Source organism: Sminthopsis crassicaudata, chromosome 1 (genome assembly GCF_048593235.1).
Source record: "Sminthopsis crassicaudata isolate SCR6 chromosome 1, ASM4859323v1, whole genome shotgun sequence".
NCBI classification, from domain to species: Eukaryota; Metazoa; Chordata; class Mammalia; order Dasyuromorphia; family Dasyuridae; genus Sminthopsis; species Sminthopsis crassicaudata.
Window position 1 is genome coordinate 478,976,988 of NC_133617.1, and position 18,075 is coordinate 478,995,062.

At 38.4% G+C, this 18,075-nt stretch overlaps 1 protein-coding gene across 3 annotated transcripts in view; it reads right to left on the reverse strand.

Moving 5' to 3' along the window:
• The window catches only part of INTS1 (integrator complex subunit 1), a 45,735-nt gene that overhangs the window by 3,027 nt on the left and 24,633 nt on the right, over nt 1–18,075 (reverse strand). For all 3 annotated transcript variants that reach the window (XM_074281130.1, XM_074281129.1, XM_074281131.1), the window contains 17 exons: nt 17,022–17,168; nt 16,299–16,397; nt 15,616–15,740; nt 13,768–14,022; nt 11,056–11,215; nt 10,452–10,592; nt 6,620–6,800; nt 6,407–6,533; nt 5,726–5,856; nt 4,852–4,939; nt 4,475–4,701; nt 3,936–4,059; nt 2,997–3,130; nt 2,604–2,796; nt 2,261–2,388; nt 1,547–1,659; nt 377–490 (listed from right to left, as the gene is read on the reverse strand). In XM_074281130.1, coding sequence (XP_074137231.1) covers nt 377–490; nt 1,547–1,659; nt 2,261–2,388; nt 2,604–2,796; nt 2,997–3,130; nt 3,936–4,059; nt 4,475–4,701; nt 4,852–4,939; nt 5,726–5,856; nt 6,407–6,533; nt 6,620–6,800; nt 10,452–10,592; nt 11,056–11,215; nt 13,768–14,022; nt 15,616–15,740; nt 16,299–16,397; nt 17,022–17,168 — 2,487 coding nt within the window. The remainder of the gene's footprint in view (nt 1–376; nt 491–1,546; nt 1,660–2,260; nt 2,389–2,603; nt 2,797–2,996; nt 3,131–3,935; nt 4,060–4,474; nt 4,702–4,851; nt 4,940–5,725; nt 5,857–6,406; nt 6,534–6,619; nt 6,801–10,451; nt 10,593–11,055; nt 11,216–13,767; nt 14,023–15,615; nt 15,741–16,298; nt 16,398–17,021; nt 17,169–18,075) is intronic.

Genomic DNA, 18,075 nt, shown 5'->3' on the forward strand with positions numbered 1-18,075 from the left:
TATCCTCAGCAGCTAGAATGGTACCTTTCACAAAGGAGATGCTTCATAAATGTTTCATCTGAATTGCTGCTTTCTCCATCCTTTCTGAATATCTATATCAGATTAAGGCTGCTGCTAAAGGGCAGCAGTCACTTCATCTTGTTCAGATAGGCTCTCTCTCCAGCTGCTTACATTGTCTTTCTACCACAGGTCTGACATTGAATAAAAAAATCTCCTTCAGTTAGTTGTCTGCACACATATTTCTGCACATTACTGTGGCTGCTATTCATGCCCACAAAGGAAGGCCTCAGAGCTTTTCTACAACATACACTGTTCTAGAGATACAGATGTAACTGAATACTGCCCAGCCTGTACTTCAACTGGACTCCTTGCTTACCCTCTACGGTTTGGCCCCTGGACAATCTCTTCATATAGGGGGTCATTTCAGCTGCTGTCAGAGGAGTGAAGAGAGAGACACTGACTAAAGGCAGGGAGCCAGCAGAAGTGTCATCTGTAAGGAAATCAATAATGATAACTAATACTTATATGTACTTTTAGTTTTGCAAAACACTTTATGTATATTACTTCCTTAGAACATTATAACAACCCTGCAAAGTAGGAACTACAGAAAATATTGCTCCCATCTTACAAATGGGGAAAATAAGGCTCAGAAAGGTTGACTTGCCTATGGTTACACAGCTACTAAATAGCAGAAAAGGATCTGAACCCAGGTCTGACTCTAGAATCGGGACTCTATACACTACATTGCAATCAGTATGGTTAAAAAAGTCCAGAAAGTTTCTGATCTTACACGTAAAAGTGATTTAACCCAGCCTGCCCCGATGCCAACCAATAATCAGAATGTAGGAAATATAACATGAAAGTTGTTTTTTAAGCATACCAGAAGCTAAATATTCACCTGAATGTTGTTCCATTCAAAAGAGTCGCCTGAACTTATACACTTATTCTACTGTTCAAAACATTTCTGAACTCTTCTAAAATTACCTTCAGAGTTGGCAGTATTTTTTGAAATAAGTGACTTATAGAGAATCCAGTTTCTAAGGGTCAGGATGGTGACACCAAGAGCAAAAGAAGATGCCTGCAACATTTATCTCTTTTGAATGACAAAAACTGGAATTCATCCTAGAATATATTGGCACTGAAAGAGGTATGTTTTATTAGATAGCAATTTCTTAGACAAGGTTTCCTCCTGTCATTTTATGATTTCTTTTTGAACCCATTCCCCTCCATTTAAAACAAAGATTTCAAATGCAATCAAGAATTTTCATTTGGAAAAGTGCTTGGTTCCCATTATGCAGGTACTATATTTGCCTGAGCAGGAAGCCAAGTTCATACTAAATGAATTTTGAGAAATATTCCCACACAAAGTGGAATAAAATATCCTAACAAATTTATGGTTCCTCTATCTTATCAATAACAACTGAGTCCTGGATATATTTTTTTTCCAATACAATCTAAAACCTTCTTCATAGAAACTGGTATCTACTTGACCTTACAGAATAGTGTCCTGTGGTAACCCTTAGAGAGTAGACTTCTCTAAACTTACCATCCCTCTCTTCATCTGAGCCATGGTCAGAAACACTATTCTTGCTAGGAAGACTTAGCCCTGCTAAGAGAGACTTCAGCATCACCAGGTCACCATTGTCTGAAGATAAGTCACTGTGGAGAGAGAAAATACTAGCTCTTAGTTCAATAAAATTCCAACAGGCAGAAGACTTGATAAAGAAAGTTATAATTACAAGGGCTAGAGAAAAAAAAAAAAAAAGAAAAAAAAGGATAGAAGAAAATTTTGTACTAGGGGGACTAGGCAAACCAATGGATAGAGAAGAAAATAAAGTCTAAACAGAATACCAGCAAAACACAGAAAAAGAACATCTCTACAATGGATGTAATGGGCAAAAAAAGCATCTGCCATTCATGTTCTACAATTGAGACCCAAGAATCTTGGCAAAGACTTCCTTTTTCTATATATATATATAGAATTCTATATATATAGAATTAACCATATGGTTAACATAATTTTTAAACTACCCTTTAGTCTCAGACTTGTTGGTTACTGATTTAAAGAGTCTACCTTTCCTAGGCCATCCATCCTCACTGGGACCAATGTATCTACTAAGCCCCAAAACCAGGGAGAGTAAATATCTGAGAGTTCCCAGCTTTCTATATTGGGTCTTTACTTGTGCAGGATGTAAACACTTAGACCCTAGAGAGTAGGCTTTAGTTAAACTTTTTGTTTTGTTACAGAGGTGACACTTACTGGAGTGAGTCAGAATGCTTCTGCAGGAAGGAGATTGCAGCTGGTGCATTGCATGTGATATACTTGTGAATAAGTTGGACAAACTTACTGATGAAGGCAGCAAGGTGACGGGAGGATTTCCTATAATTCTGAAGGAAAGAACCCATGTGAACACATCTCATGATAAACAGAAATGGTAGTATCAAACTCTGCAGATGCTGCTTGCCTAGCTATATATTCCTGCATTTATAGAGACAAAGTCTTCCTTAAAGAAAAACACAAACAGCATGCATTAGTGTACCATGCCCCCAACTTAATCAAAGGCCTTCAAGAGATGATAAAGAAAAGGACAATGGTCACCTACCAGAAGCAATCGAATGAAGGAAAGAAGACAGTCCCAAAGCGCCCTCTGGTGTTCATCTTGGAACACCTGTGGCTGCAGCAGCTCTATGATCCCCAGGACATGAATGAAGAATGTCAGGTGATTCTGTTGCCGAAACTCCTGGAAGTTGAGGTGGGTTCGCCCATGAAGCAGGGCAGCAATCATGGCCAGATGCCTAGAAACAGAGAGACAAAACATTTTGTTTATCCTCACTTCTATTAGGTCACCACAGCCTCACTAATTCAGGTAGGAATTCTTATCTCCATAAGTCTGAACTTTATAATGGGGAATGTGGTCTCCCTTTTAGAGATAAAAGACAAAAGAAGAAATTCTCCCACCCATCACTCAAGAAGCAAAGGAAAAAATGATTAGGACCTCAGCAGCAGGATAGGGTGTGCCACAGCCAATTTTCTACATGCCATGTTGGCATCTGCCACACGGCCCTCAGAAGATCTGGAGTCACTGGTGTCTGCGAGGAGGAGGATGAATCGGTGAACCAGAGCATCAAGCTAAAAGGAAATTTGAGAATTTTAAGCTATGAGGAGTACTACACTAGAGAAGCAACTCTTGACTGATTTTTTTACTTATATCAATCAAACAATGATAGTAGCAGTGAGAGGGTGTAAAGAACGAAACTGCATGGTACTTATAGTTTTAAATGAAACTTATTCCCCTTTCTCCTTAACTTAAAGAAAATAGTTTCCTTGGTACTACTGAATTTATTTTTGGTTGGAGTTTAGTGGTTAAACTAATTTTTCAATACCCAACAGATCAAGTTCCCTAGCAATAAGGCTACACAGAAGTAAATTTCTTTGTTGAACCTTAAGGGTAATAGATTCAAACAACACTCAGTACAGAACTAATTTGCATGGCTATTCATCCTTATCAACTTTAAAACCTGAAAATTGTGACAAAAAAGATGCTTCAAGGTTTCCTAAGGTACCTTGCTAGGATGGGAGTTTAATATAAGGGAGAGTAAGGTCAAAATGCTGTCTGCATCAGATGCAGGTGAGAATAGGGATATAAGGACCTCCATCAAGGTCACTAATCTCCTAATCTATTTTTTCTCCAACCTAGGCAAATACATTTTACATTTTGAAATAGAGGTCTCCAACTTTGGAAGAAAAGAACTGAAAAAAAAAAGTCACTTCTGTCTAAATTATCCAGATAACTTTAAAGCACTAAATTCAAGCGCTAATGAAGCATTAATGGGATAACTGCCTCCATTCTTTTTTTAAACCTGTCACTACAGGTACAATACACCTGACTTGCCTCAGCTGCAGAAAAGAACGGCTCTGCCTCAGATCCACTCACCTTGCAGGTGCTACTACTCGTTGCCCCCTCACTGTTCAACAATGTCTCAGGCATGGGCACCAGGAGTTCTGGCAGCTGCAGATAGAGCTGGAGGAGAAGATCTTGGCAGCGTTTTCCTAACAAGCTGAAAGAGGTAGCATCATTTAAGGTTATATTATTCATTCTAAGGTGCTAAACAGAAGCCTTGAAATTCTTAAGGATGTCTGAAGAGCTTCATGCAATATATTAGGCTCAACTGGGTATCAAACCAACATAAAATCAGTGTCCACCAACATTCAACAGCTCAACATATGCTGGTATCCAACAACTATCACATCCAATCCCTAAGAAACAATCTACCATAAAGGGACAACGACGATATTTCAAAAACCAATGCCAATCATATCCACATTGAAAGTCTGGAAATAAGATGTACCTTTTGATTAGTGGTCATAGTTTAAGAAAAGCAGTCAGGGCCAGAATCCTTGCCAATTACCTTTGCTAACTAAATTACTTTATTCAAGCATAAAGATATCCAAAGAATATTTAGGAGTCCTCACCTGTCTCCCCATTGCTGGATGCTGCCTGTCAGGTACTCTGTTACTTTTTTGATGCTCTCAACATCTCCATGGCAACAGCTAAGCAACAGAGGCAGGCGTGACTGGATAAGATTACATGAGGCATCTTCAATGGTCTGGCTTCTGGTTTCTGACTCAGCTAAGATCAGTTCCACCAAACTTATCAGTTCTGGAGCTTGGACCTGAAGCACAAACTCTTCTCGCCGTTTCTGTAACATAACCCAGAGGGCAGTCAGGAAATAATCCCAAAGGACAGAAATCCAATTTGCTGAAGGATGATGGCTAAGATACTAGACCCCAAACATAAAAATACTCAGTTACATTTCCACTCATTCATCTTGAAAAGCATCATTTGGTACCTGAGGAGTCCGCTGGTCCCTTCCCTGCCAGATGCGAGGAACATGAATACAAGCCCACAGGAAATCCAAAGCAGCAGATGGGTCAAACCTGAGAAAAAATAAAAGAATTCAGGACATAAATATTATTTTAACTTAGAAACAGGAAATAATCTTTAGGAAACTGAATTATGAAAGGGTATATGTGTGGAAAGGGAAGAGGGAGACAGGTAAAAGAGTCTCACCTCTTCACAAAAAGGAATAAAAGATTTAGACTAGTACAAAAAAAAAAAATTGCTCCTTGGGGGAAAATAGTGTTCTCTAGGGAATCTTTACTTCAGAAGCCAAACAGCATAATATTGAGTACCGTGAGGTATTTATGTATTTACTAATGCTTTTTAGTTCTCCAGTGAAAGGTAGCTAAAATACACAAACAAGAAGTCAGTTAAAAATGAACCTGCCAAAAAGAGGTACTGCTCTGTCTGAAGAGAAAAGAATCTTGGGATTCAAGGACATCCCACTTTAAGATCCAGGAACACCTGTATCAGGGACTATGACTATGCATCTACTAGATCTGCCAGCCATAGTCTGTAAATGGCATACACGATATACTGCACTTAAACAAAATCATGCATCATTATTCTCACTGACAATAAGTTTATGTCTTCTATTTATTGACCAACATTCAATCCCAAAGAACTTGTAAGGTTTTGTTTTCCAAAAGCCTGTGTGAAGGTAAATCACAGCCATCATAATGATAGAAGTCACCCTGTTAGCAGTGTATCTCATGCTACAATCAGGAAGGAACAAAAGTCATTTAAAGATAAAAGCCATCTGTAATGATGAAATAAAGCTATAAAACCAGGTTTCCTCATATGTATGAAGAGTACTCACTCACCTTTGTTCTCGGTTTTTGCAAAGCAGAATGTGGATGCACTGATGAAGAGTACTCCAATTAGACTGGTGTGTAAGGAGAGCCAAGAGGTATGGGCGGAAAGACAGCACCTGAGAGCCAGAATGACTTTTGGACTGTGGAGAAAGAAAACCAAAAAAGTTTTCACTTGTCAGTCTAAAATTGGAAAATAAAGTCAGTTTATAAGTACTTTCTGGCTATACCAAACATGGAGCAAAAAACAAAATGTTCTCTTGATAACTTGTCAAAAAAGAGGACAAATAAATATGAACTGGGGAAAAAAATATGAGTAGGATAGATGGAGTTTTCTCAAAAAATAAATAAACTACTAGGTGCTATAGGAATGTTTAATAAGGTTTTATCGAGGAAATCAATTCCTCTCATCTTGCTGCCCATTCAAAAATAGATTGACATTAGATTCACATTAGGCAGCAGAAAACCACATAAACAAATGCTAGAAATGGAAAAAACAGGGTCAGATATTAAGTTACTAATTAAAGTGCAAAACTCTTCTTCCTTTGAGAAATCCATCATATTACTGCTTTTTGTGTATATGTATATGATTTTGTGTACATGATAATGAAATCTTTTCCCATGCTTCTGCTAACAGCTTCCAGAAAGAAACATCTTCCTAGATTAAGTTCAGGCCAAGAGAAGGATTCAAACCTTATTCCAAGAGAAAAGAAGCCTCTGCTGGAGATCAGGGCAGCTGCTGATCACTTCAGGATCCAGCATTTCAAGCCAGTCAATCAGAAGTCCTGAAGAAGGGCCAAGCCAGGCAGTTTCACTGCCACTGAAGAGAAAAAAAACAATTCTAGTGTCACAGAAAGTGTTATTAAAATCAGAGAGTGCTGCTGCTTTCCCTTTCCCATAACTCACCTACAGTTATCCAATTCCTTTTTCCCTGAGGCTTCCTCTCTTTCCTGAAGCAGCAATGAGCTTACAACAGCAACTGGCTTAGTGGAAGGAAACTTGGAGGCAATTTCTGGAGTAGATGAGAAGAGGATAGCCAGGAGCTCCTCAAGATAAGGAGATCTCACCTCTATCAGACCTTGAAGGACTAGAAATATTAAAGAAAAAACACAGTTGGAAATGCTAGCAACCAATAGCACTGTCTGACAACACAGCTATGGAGAAAACCTAAAGTTAGCTCTCCTGAGAAGGCTTAAGAGTATTTCTTGTGGCTTATTTCTAATGTTTAACAGACCATTCCAAATTGTAAATTATCCAACATTTTGATTGGAAAAGTAGCTAGGAATTTTTATTTTTACTTTCTAATGTTATTCCCCCTCTCCCCCTTTAATTTTTAACATGTAGAGCAAAGAGAATTTCTATTCAAACATAAATATGCTGATAAACATTTACTTATTTGAAAGGATTTGTCTGCTTTTCCTAAAGCCATGGGACCTCTGGCTCCTTGGGGGAAAGGAGCAGGATAATATGGTAACAAGGACCTGGATTGAAATTCTGGTTTTACCATTTACTAGCTGTCTGTGTGACAGACATCTGTGTGACAGACAACAGACAATTCTATAACTATTTATGAAGCACTTCCTAATTTTAGAATATTGTCCTAGGAACTGAAGATGAACTCCAAGTAACATTGAGTCTCTGTCCTTGCTGAGACAGAAATGGAAGTAACATTTTTTTTTAGTGGTAAACTAAATACTTTAATTTTAATTTTAAATACTTTAATTCCTATGTCCAAAAGACTATGAAACTGTGCCTATGCTTTAATCTAGCAGAATTTCTACTGGGTGTGTATCCCAAAGAGATCATAAAAGAGGGAAAAGGACCCACATGTACAAAAAATGTTTATAGCAGCTCTTTTTAGAATGGCAAGAAACTGGAAACTGAATAGATGCCCTTCAGTTTGGGAATGACTAAGTTATGGTATATGAATGTAATGGAATATTATTGTTCTATAAGAAATGATGAGTAGGCTGATTTGAGAAAAGCCTAGAAAGACTTATGTGAACATATGCTAAATGAAATGAGCAGAACCAAGAGAACATTGTACACAGTTACAAAAAGATTATGTGATAATTAACTATCTGGACATGGTTCTTCTCAACAATGAGGTAATTCAAGGTAATTCCAATGGAGTATGAAAATGTTTAGAAGAATTGCACATGGTTGGGGAAGAGAGGGAGAAAAATTTGGAACACAAAGTTTTGCAAAGGTATCTGTTGAAAAGTATCTTTACATGTATTTAGAAAAATAAAATACTATTATTAAAAAAAAACAAAACAACAATATAAAAAAAAAAAAAACTCTAGTTCCAGACAGGGAATGGATATGGAGTCTTTCTTGCTCTTTTCTTCCCAGAATCTTGCTGCTACAATCTTGGTTCCATATACCATATACCTTGGTTCCAAAGGATACATCTCTCTTTCCAAGGTCATACGAGCTCTGTGGCCTTCCATGACCACTCTAAGTAGAAGTGTCCCACAGATGGGTTCAAGGCCCTAAAACATACTTTTCTCCATCAATGGTCACAGGAGGGGGATTTCAGCCCAATAATCTCTAATGACCGCCCTTACCCTGGAAACTGTAGACACTTCTGTAGGAAATATGTGCTTCGTCCTGGGTAAACAATCTGAAAAAAATAATGCTACAGCTCTCTATAACTAAAAAGCATATACAGATTGAATTGAAAGACTTCCTCAAACCATATGTACAAGTACTACTTACTCCCTATCCTAATACACTAAAATTATCTGAGATAATCAACAATTTCTCAGTCCTTTGTATTCACTGAACAACCTAGACTCCAAGCTTCCCAATGACAAGACCTCAGATACCAGGCCCAATTAGGAGCTAACTGCACACTCATCTATGAGTAAGGTATTCTAGGCCTATATAATCTCACTTCACTTTAGGATGATAGAAACAAAAATGTTTTTTAACATGCTTTTGAGGACCCAAACATAACTCATTTACTCACTCAGATGTCTGAATCAAATCTGAACCCCAGACAATTGACACTCCCCCCATCTGATGGCTAGCAAACTCTTATTCACTTGAATTATTTCAAAGGCATATTTGTTGAAGTGCAATCTCCTTCCCCACCTAATATTGCCTACTCTCTTCTCCCTACCTACCTCAATCCTATTATCTTCTGCCACCACTATTTCCCTTATTGTACCTTCTGGAATTCTAGGTCAGCTGATAACTTTCCTTCATCTCAGAACTTTCTTACCATCCATATTCTCATATTTAAGAAAACCTCACTCCTTCCTGAAGCCAATGTATCTCTGGCAATCCTCTTCTTTCCTGGCTGCTCTTCTCTCATCCCCTAATACACTAGATCAGGAGGACCAATTTCTCAGTGTCACTGTCAGAACATCCTATTGCCATCATTCACCTTCCACTTGACCCTGTTGCCCCCTCCAAGTTTTTTTTTTACCACTTAATTTTTAGTTTCTTATTATCACGCTAACCTTTCTTCAGATTCTAACACTTTGACTAGTCCCTCCTCTCAAATACTCTCTTTCCTTGGCTTCCTTTTAATTCTTTACTCTCTGAATAGATCAATGGATCTCTATCTTTTTTTTCATATCCAAGTATAAGATTGCTCTGTCCTGAATTCTCTACTCCATTGCTCTCTATGCAATATCTTGGTGATCTTCCATTTCACAGTTCAAAGAACAAGTCCAAAAAGATAACTATCACATTTATCTATTCAGTTCTATTCTATCTCCTGAAATCCAGCCCTAAATTGCCATTCTTGTTGACTCTTTGTAATTCCCATTTCTTATCTATTTGTTAGTTCATCTCTTTAATAATCTTTTCTAGAAATTTCCCAGGAATGGAAGCTCACAAGCTTAGTTTAGAGTCTCTGTGTTTTTTTAAATAGAAACATTTGTCCTGTTCCAATTTTATGTTACGTCTCCTGTTTTCCAAACCTTTCATAGATTTTCATTATCATAATTAACATTTTATAATTATATCAGCCAGTTTTTTCATTAACAGTTCACCTGGGCCACCTTACAAAAACTGTTAAGTGCTTACTAACTCCTTAGTTAAGTAGGAATTTATTAAATGTCTGCTGAATTAAAAACAAGTTGAATCGCTCTGATTCACAGTATCTTCATGTATAAAACAGAGATAATAATGCCTATTATAATGCACAGAATCAGAGGATCAAATCTGGTCATATATATATAAGTACATTATACCTCAAGTAATCTATATGTAAACATGCACACATACACATGTACTTATACATATGTGTGTATATCAGTATATATGGATATACATATTAGTATATATATGTGGACCAGATCTACTAAGATTTCCTTAGTAGAGGGCATGCCTCTACCAATACAATTTGGCATCTGCTCTGTAAATTATAGCCTTAGAATACTGCTTGGCTTTAAGTGACTTGACACTCAAAACTAGTCATGTTAGATGAAGGACTTGAACTCAGGTCTTCCTGACTTCCGCCAACTCAATACATCAGAGTGCCTCTGAAACTGCCACATAAGTCATCTATTATTGGGTCAGTACTCCTCTCTGGAGTGGGATAGATGATCAAGAACCAAAAGGCAATCATGAAGGATAATGATTCCCACCCCCCTCCCTTTTCAGATCAGTTAGGAATATGCTCCTGTCCCCAGTAACATGAAGGTTCCTTCTGCATGGAGTTTGAGATCTCTGGCACTCCCTGGAATTCTCTAAAGGAGACTTCCTCTAGTATAAGATTTACCTTTGCCAATAAGTTCAGGCTCCACACTGCATCTTTCCCCCGACTTCAAGGTAGCAATGATGGCACGCACTGTGGAGCTGACTGCCTCAGAGTCTCGGCGGAAAGCCAATGTTTCAGCCAGGTGCAAGAATCCACCTCGTACTGCAGGAAATCATTTCAGCATTATCACTCTAGCCATAGAAAGGAGATTCCACCCTCTTTAACTCCATATTTGCTTATGGTTGTGGCTACCGCCATTTGCTCCTGACAATCTGTTCCCTCCAGGGGAATGCTACAAAGGGGAAATTATTCCCCTGTGAGCGCACTCTCTGCACTCAAGCAATTCCCCTTTGTACTACACAAGTTCTTTCTCCCTTGGTCAGGGAGACCAGCCTTAAAGGAAATTTTCTCACTCTAGACTCTTAAATTATGAAATCATTCAGCCACATTCTTATTAACACCATTTCGAATGCCTATAGACACAGAAGTTTTGACAAATTCCCCTCAGTTAATGAGAAAATCGTTTTCTCCATATAAGTTAGAAAGAAACTACGAAAAAAAAAAATTCATCAGGAAACTTTTTCTATTTTCAGTGCCACATTTTGCTCCTCCTGATTCTCCATACCATCACTGATCCTGTGTCGTGAAGAGTACTGGGCTGCAAACAATTTGAGCTGGGCCTGGAGAGGGCCATCTTCCACAGCAGGGTTTTCCAGCCACTGCAACATTTGCATAAGGACTTTGAAGAACAGTGAAGAGAAGGCTGTGTCCTGTGGAACACAACGCTGTAAGAGAGTAAAGGACCAAGAATTAGAAGCATGACTCACAGCACACAATTTGTAAGAGAGCAGCACTGATCCAATGGTCAAGAAAGCAATTAACCCCACCTTAAGAGATTAGGTAATGCCTTCTGATTAGTGTACAAAATGGTGTGGTCCATTGTGTCTATACATTACCTACATGATTATCCTTTCCACATAGCAATTTTTCCATCCCAGGGGGTTTTGACAGTATCACAAATTGGCATAAGAAATTAAATGGAAATTTGGGGGGAGTTTTGTGGAAGTTGCAAAAAGGCCAACAGATGACAGAAAAAAAAAATTTAGGAACTCAGAAATGAAAAAATATATATACATATAGTATTGTGTAACGTCAACATAGTTTATCTTTCAGACATATTTCAGACTTCTCTGGTATGAACAGAGGGCCAAAAATTTTTACACAGACTTTTTTAGATTGTGGGAGTGCCATGCCTCTAACTCCTGTGATATGGAAGGGAAAAACTGTAAGAACATGTTACTATTTTTGTTTTTTAAATGAAAATTAAGTATCATCATCACCTAAGTTCTTTTAGAGAAAACTCTTAAAAATCATCATAGCATCATTTGAAACAAATAGGAGCAAGATTTGCTAATCTTAGAGATTAAAAATGATGTTCAAAGGCATTGAGTGTGGCTAAGTATAAACAGTGGCAATGATCAAGACAGCAATAGACCAACTTCCAACACTGACTATGCAAGTATTTTAAGGCCTATTGTGTAATTGGATACCTCAGGACAGAACCCTGTACTGGTTAATGAAGGCGTTTAACAAAAATGCTCCTTGTCCTCAAGAAGCCTCTTACTTAAGAGAGAAGGTAAGACACATGCACAAATACAATACAAATTCAAATACGACAGGCACTTAAGTATTTGAAATCAGGATCTGGGTTTGAATCCAATTCAGTCACAAAGTTAAGCTTTATGACTGTGACAATTTCTCTGGGTCTTAGTTCTGTCAATTATAAAAAAGAGGACTGGATGAGATGACTTCTCAAGTGCTTTAAAGCTCAACAGTTACAATCTTATGAGCAAAGATTAATTCAGTGGGAGGCAGAGTTGGTGAAAGCTTCATGGATACGACACTGAAAAATGGCAAAAATATCAGAGGGAATTTGAGAGTTAAGGACAGTGTGAGCAAAAACACAGAGACAAGAAAAGGCAGGACATATCTACAAAATGGTCAGTAACAGTTTGTTAGGAGTGTAGATTATTTAAAAGGTAAGAATCTGGGATGATGTGAGAAAAACCATCTGGGGCCAGATAATTGATGCCTTTGAACACCTGATTAGCACCCAACACATGCTTTATTCAATAGGCAATGGAGAATCACTGAAGACTTGGAACAGAAAATTGATATGACCTGTGCATTAGGATGATTTAAACTAGCAATAGAGGGTAGAATGGATTGGTAAATAAAGAAACTAGAGATAGAGAAACAGGTCAGCTTGTCAAAATGTTTTAAGTGAAAAGTAACGAAGACCTGAAGTTAAAGTAAGAATAGAGGAAGGAAATAAGAGATAATGAATTTAAAAGATGTTTCAGATGCAGTCACTAATTTTAGTGACTGAGAAAGTTACCAAAGAGAAGAGAAAGGGGGAAGGTAATAAATGATTAAGAACCAAAATTTCCATTTAATAATTCATTTTTCTATATTGATTAAATATCTCTTTGTTCCAAAAACTTGTGGGCTAATACCTTTTCATATGCTCATGATCTGATTCTGATTTTCCTAATAACTATTTAAGTTACTTACCCTAAAAGAATTAATATCTGTTGCTTCATAAAACCACAGGAAGGATAAAGTTGGAATGGTCTGATTTTCTAGGCCAATCCTCCAATATTTAAATAACTGGATTAACTTCCCTTCTTTACATACATAACTTTATTTTAGAATACTCCTTTCCATGTACTGTATGTTTCAACCACACTACTATTGGCTATTCCCTTATTTCAATCCTATATTTTCCCTACTCCATGTCTTTCCACATGCCATCCCCATACTGTACTTCCATCTTCACCTGACTTTTCCTTTCCCTTAAAAGCTTGTCTCCTTTCAAAAAGCTTTTATTGATACTAATGACACATGATTCTTCCCTTTCTGAATCTTAAGTGATTGTTTTTCCTTCCCAAGGCACTTAATCAGGGCAGCTAGGTGGTGCAGTGACTACAGTGCTGAGCCTGGAGTCTGAAAGACTCATGTTCCTAAATTAAAATCTGGCCTCAAAACACTTACTAGCTGTGTGACCCTGTTTGCCTCAGTTTCCTCACTTGTAAAATGAACTGGAGAAGGAAATAGCAAACCAGTCCAATGTCGTTTTCAAGAAAACCCCAAACAGGGTCATGAAGAGTTGGACACAATTGAAATGGCTGAACAGCAAAATGTACTAATCATTTCCTAAAATGTAATATAGTTATCTGTGTATGCTACTTCAGTTTAGCAAGAGGGTACGTTCCAAGACCAAGCATTGTTACAAATGTTTAAAAAAAAAAAACTTGCTGAAATCATAAAGGCTTACCTGGTATTGGTACAGTTGCCGTATCAAGGGGCAGGAAATGAAGTGGTTCCGATGCATTGACATCACCAAGGACCCGCTGTGTGGGGAATTCAATAAGGCTGACAAAGCCTGCAAGAGACGTACTGCTATACCTGTCACTTGAGGGTTTCCCTGACGGACCTTTGCCAATTCCTGCCCCAAAGCTTGCTGGAGGGCCAGGGAAATAGGGCGAGGGTTTGAATTCTGCCATCGAGGATCAGGACTTAGTGTAAAGAGCTAAGACAGAAAAGAGAGAAGGAAAAGTTTTTGAGCAAGGAATAAGAGAATGAAGCTAGGAAATACTTCCTTTCTTTCAGCATATCAGGGAGGTTGGGAGATGTTCTAGCCTTAGAGCTGAATTCCCTCATTCACCTTAAGCCTTTGGTTCAACCTATCCAAACCAATTTTGGCTGCCCATGATAATTCATTCATGAGCCTAAGTTTTTATCAAACTCTACAAAGTTGTTCTATCTCCAAAAAAATACACTTGCACATAAATGCACAAAATGAGTAATAAGCAAGGTGAACCAAGGCTTCTAAAACAAAAGAAGCAAAACTGACCTCACAGGCATCACTAAGACTTGGTAAAATGAGACCCACAACTAGACTATGGTTCTACAAGTATGTATCTTATACAAAAACAACAGAGTAAGTAAAAAGGACAAGGGGAATAAAATAGCATATTATGATCAATTCTTGGAAACAAATCCAGGAGTTAAAGCAGGGAATCATGGCAGAGAACACTAAACAGTTTGCAAAATAGATGCAATACTGTCATTGGAGCAAAATATGACTATATAGATATAAAAAAGGGGCAACTAGGTGGCACAGTGGATAGAGCACCAGCCTTGAATTCAGGAGGACCCGAGTTCAAATCTGGTCTCAGACACTTAACTTCCTAGCTGTGTGACCCTGGGCAAGTCACTTAACCCCAGCCTCAAAAAAAAAAAAGAGAGAGAGAGAGAGAGAGAGAGATAAAAAAGATAATCAACTAAAGAATTAGAGGTATTAGAAATACCTCTCTCTCTTTTCCTTCAGTCCCCAAACATAACAGATAATAATTTCCTGAGTTCTATTAATAATCCTTTAAAGATTAATGAGAGAAATTTTTATTCTGAATCTATTTTACTCCCCTTATCCCTTTTACATGGGTGGTGAAAGATAATGAGGAATCTAGGATGACTCCTAGGTTGTAAGCCTAAGGAATTGGGAGGATGGTGTTGCCCTCTGATGTTAGGATTACTAAGTGAGAACTCAGGTTGTCTGGATAGTGACAAGGTGAGAATTCAGGTTGGACAATTACAAGGTGAGAACTCAGGTTGACTTGATGGAAGGAGCAGGCTCATTGGCTGAGGTGGTTCTTCCCAGAAGCCCTTGCATTATCCCACGCCCATTCTCTGGGAGAATAAAAGAGAGGACTCCCAGAGATAAAGAGAAGACTCTGCATTGCATCAGGCTTGACGGGGCTCTCTGCAGGAAGGGAAGTCACTTCTCTGGACAAGAGTTAACAGCGACTGCCTGGAGACAACCTGAGTTCTCACTTAGTAATCCTAACACTCTATAATAATAGGGAAGGGGAATGGGAAAGAGTTTGGGGGAAAATAATGAGTTCTGTTTTGGACATGCTGAGGAGTAACAATTACTTGGCAGGCTTTGAATCAAACTCTACAGTAAGAATATGCCTTCTGAGTTTTAAGTAAATTAGGACTCTGACTTGGTAATACAGGAAAATAAATGATTGGAATGAGTCAGAGGATAAAATATGCATTATCGTCTTGTCCTTCTGAAGAGAAGGGACTTTTGCTCTTTTCACTGATCTAGTCCCAATACCTGAAGGAACATGCTGGCCAAGTCATCCTCTGGTCCCAGAACCCGGATCTGAGTGATGGCTCGAATCCTCCCTTGGCTCTGTGAATGTTCTGGACTAGTTTTTGGTTTAGGTGCATCTGTACTATCTGGAGGAAGATAAAAACAAAGGTGTTAAAATGACAACCAGTTTCTAAGGATAGAGGAAATGTTTTGAAACCAAAACCATAATGAAAAGAACATTGAATTTTAAAGTCAGCTATGTGACCTCAGGCAAATTACTTTTAACTCATCTCTTTTAAGTCTCACCTGTAAAATAGGGATAAACATTTACACTACCTATCTCGCAAATTTTTTACAAGGATGAAATGAGACAACAAATGTGAATATATTTTGTAACCATAAAATCCTGTATAAACATGAATTAGATGAAGGATGGCGAGTCACAAGCAGCCTCCACTCCAGGGTGCTGAGTAAAACCCCTTAGTATCCCATGTGTTTGTCCTAGTTTGGATCAGGGGGCAGATGTCCACTCAAGGGACAGATATTAATCAGGGAGCAGGGACACTAGTTCAATAATTCAAGATAACAAAAGGAACAGCTATTTAAAAACAAACAAACAAACAAACAAAAAAAAAAAAACACATTCAAGATGCTCACATCAGGCTTAGGAAATTAGATTTTATCTTGTGCATACAGAAACATACCTCGTCGAGAGGGCAAAGAGGCAGTGAGCAGAGAGTGGAAAGTCTGGCCACCTGTGGCTCCTCTTTCATGTTGAACTTCCACTAGATGAGCCATATAATCTGCAAAGCATAATGTCAACAATATAAACATACAAGCATAAAGTATAGCTCTTTCCCACAGAAACCAAAGCTAAAAGACAACTTCCTCTAAGATTGGTTTCCAGCAATGTTCACCAAAAATTTGCAAAGACTCTAGCATCTGAGCTACAAGATCTTTGTTGGCAAAACCTCAGCTAGTGGGACAGAGCATCAAACATAACATTGACACAACAGCTTATGCCCCAAATGTGTCACTCATTAACCTGTCTGGCTTACCTAACAGCTGGGCCAATGAAGCTGGCAATCTGGCATCATAATAGCAATTTAGGCTCCAGAGACCAGACTTTCCTTCTGCAAACCTTGCCTAACTACTCCAACTCACCCTGCTTCCTTTTTTTGAACTCCTTTTGTACTTAAAATCAGTGCCACACAGATTAGCACTTAATTATTCACTAATTACTTCTTGTAAGTTTTATCTCCCCAGTTAGACCACAAGCTCTTTAAGGACAGCACCTTCACCCTCCAGATCTCTTTGGCTCCCCTACTGTGCCCAGTGTCCTGTTCATTGTTCCGCAAACAGTTGACTGACTGCCTGACTGATTGATCCTTGGTTGGACTATGGGATATAGGTGAAGCAGCTCTTACTCTTGTCCATGATGTTTTGCTCCAGGGTCTGAGGATCATGAGACACAGCCTGGTCCAAGTACTGCAGGAGTTTACTCATGCTGGAGACAGGAATTCCAAAAGATTGAACAAAGAGAAGCAGCTGCTGAGGCTCCAGATCCTGCAATGCTAGAATCAACAGATTTCTTCAGCAAACAGAGGAGGGTGAACATTTGGAAGCAGAACAAAAGGGAGACTGGGTAAAGTATAAATAAGAGGGAGAAAAAGAGGTTGGGGAAGCATTGTTTTTTTTCCCGATCTGTACAGCGTAGGCCTTTCTTGCCTCTGGTGACTAGTAGCAGCTGGGCAGTGACTCAGGAAGGTAGGTAAAGAGGAGAAAAAAGTAGCTTCAGAGGCAAGAGTTAAATTCACAGACTTCAAAACTTTAAAAGGTTCATAATTTCATCAGGGTGTTCTCTACGGATATAGTGTGCAACCTTTGGTTGTTTCATGAGTTCTGTGACCAAAATAATTCATCACCTGATAACCAATCTTCAGGTGATGAGCCTCTCCAAACTTATCTAGATTGGTTCCTCAGAAGATATTCAGGGGCTGAGGGCCATACTTAAAGCATTTCCAGAGCAAAGGAAACTCTTTCTAAACTTATGCTTCGCTGGCATAACTACAAAGAATCCAGGATCACTTCCATGCCAGAAGTAGGTTATAAACCCAGCCTCTAATTCCCCTTATCAAAGTCAAGCCAAATATTCCACTTCATAACCCTGTTGGTTACATGATGCTTTTTTTGTGACTCCTGTTTCCCTACAAGGTTAGTGGATATTCATTTTCCATTTACTTTCACCTGGTTCCCACATTCTCAAATAAAACATTTGTAAAACACTTAGTACAGTATCTGGCATACAGTAAATGCTATATAAATACTTATTTCCTTCTCCCCTCCTCTATTACTGTGACACAGGTAGTGTTCCTCTAGGTTAATGGTTCTCAAGTGTGGTCCAGAGAATTTTAGTATCTGAAACCCTTTCAGGGGGGTCTACAAATTCAAAATTAATTTTTAATTCTAATATGGCAAATA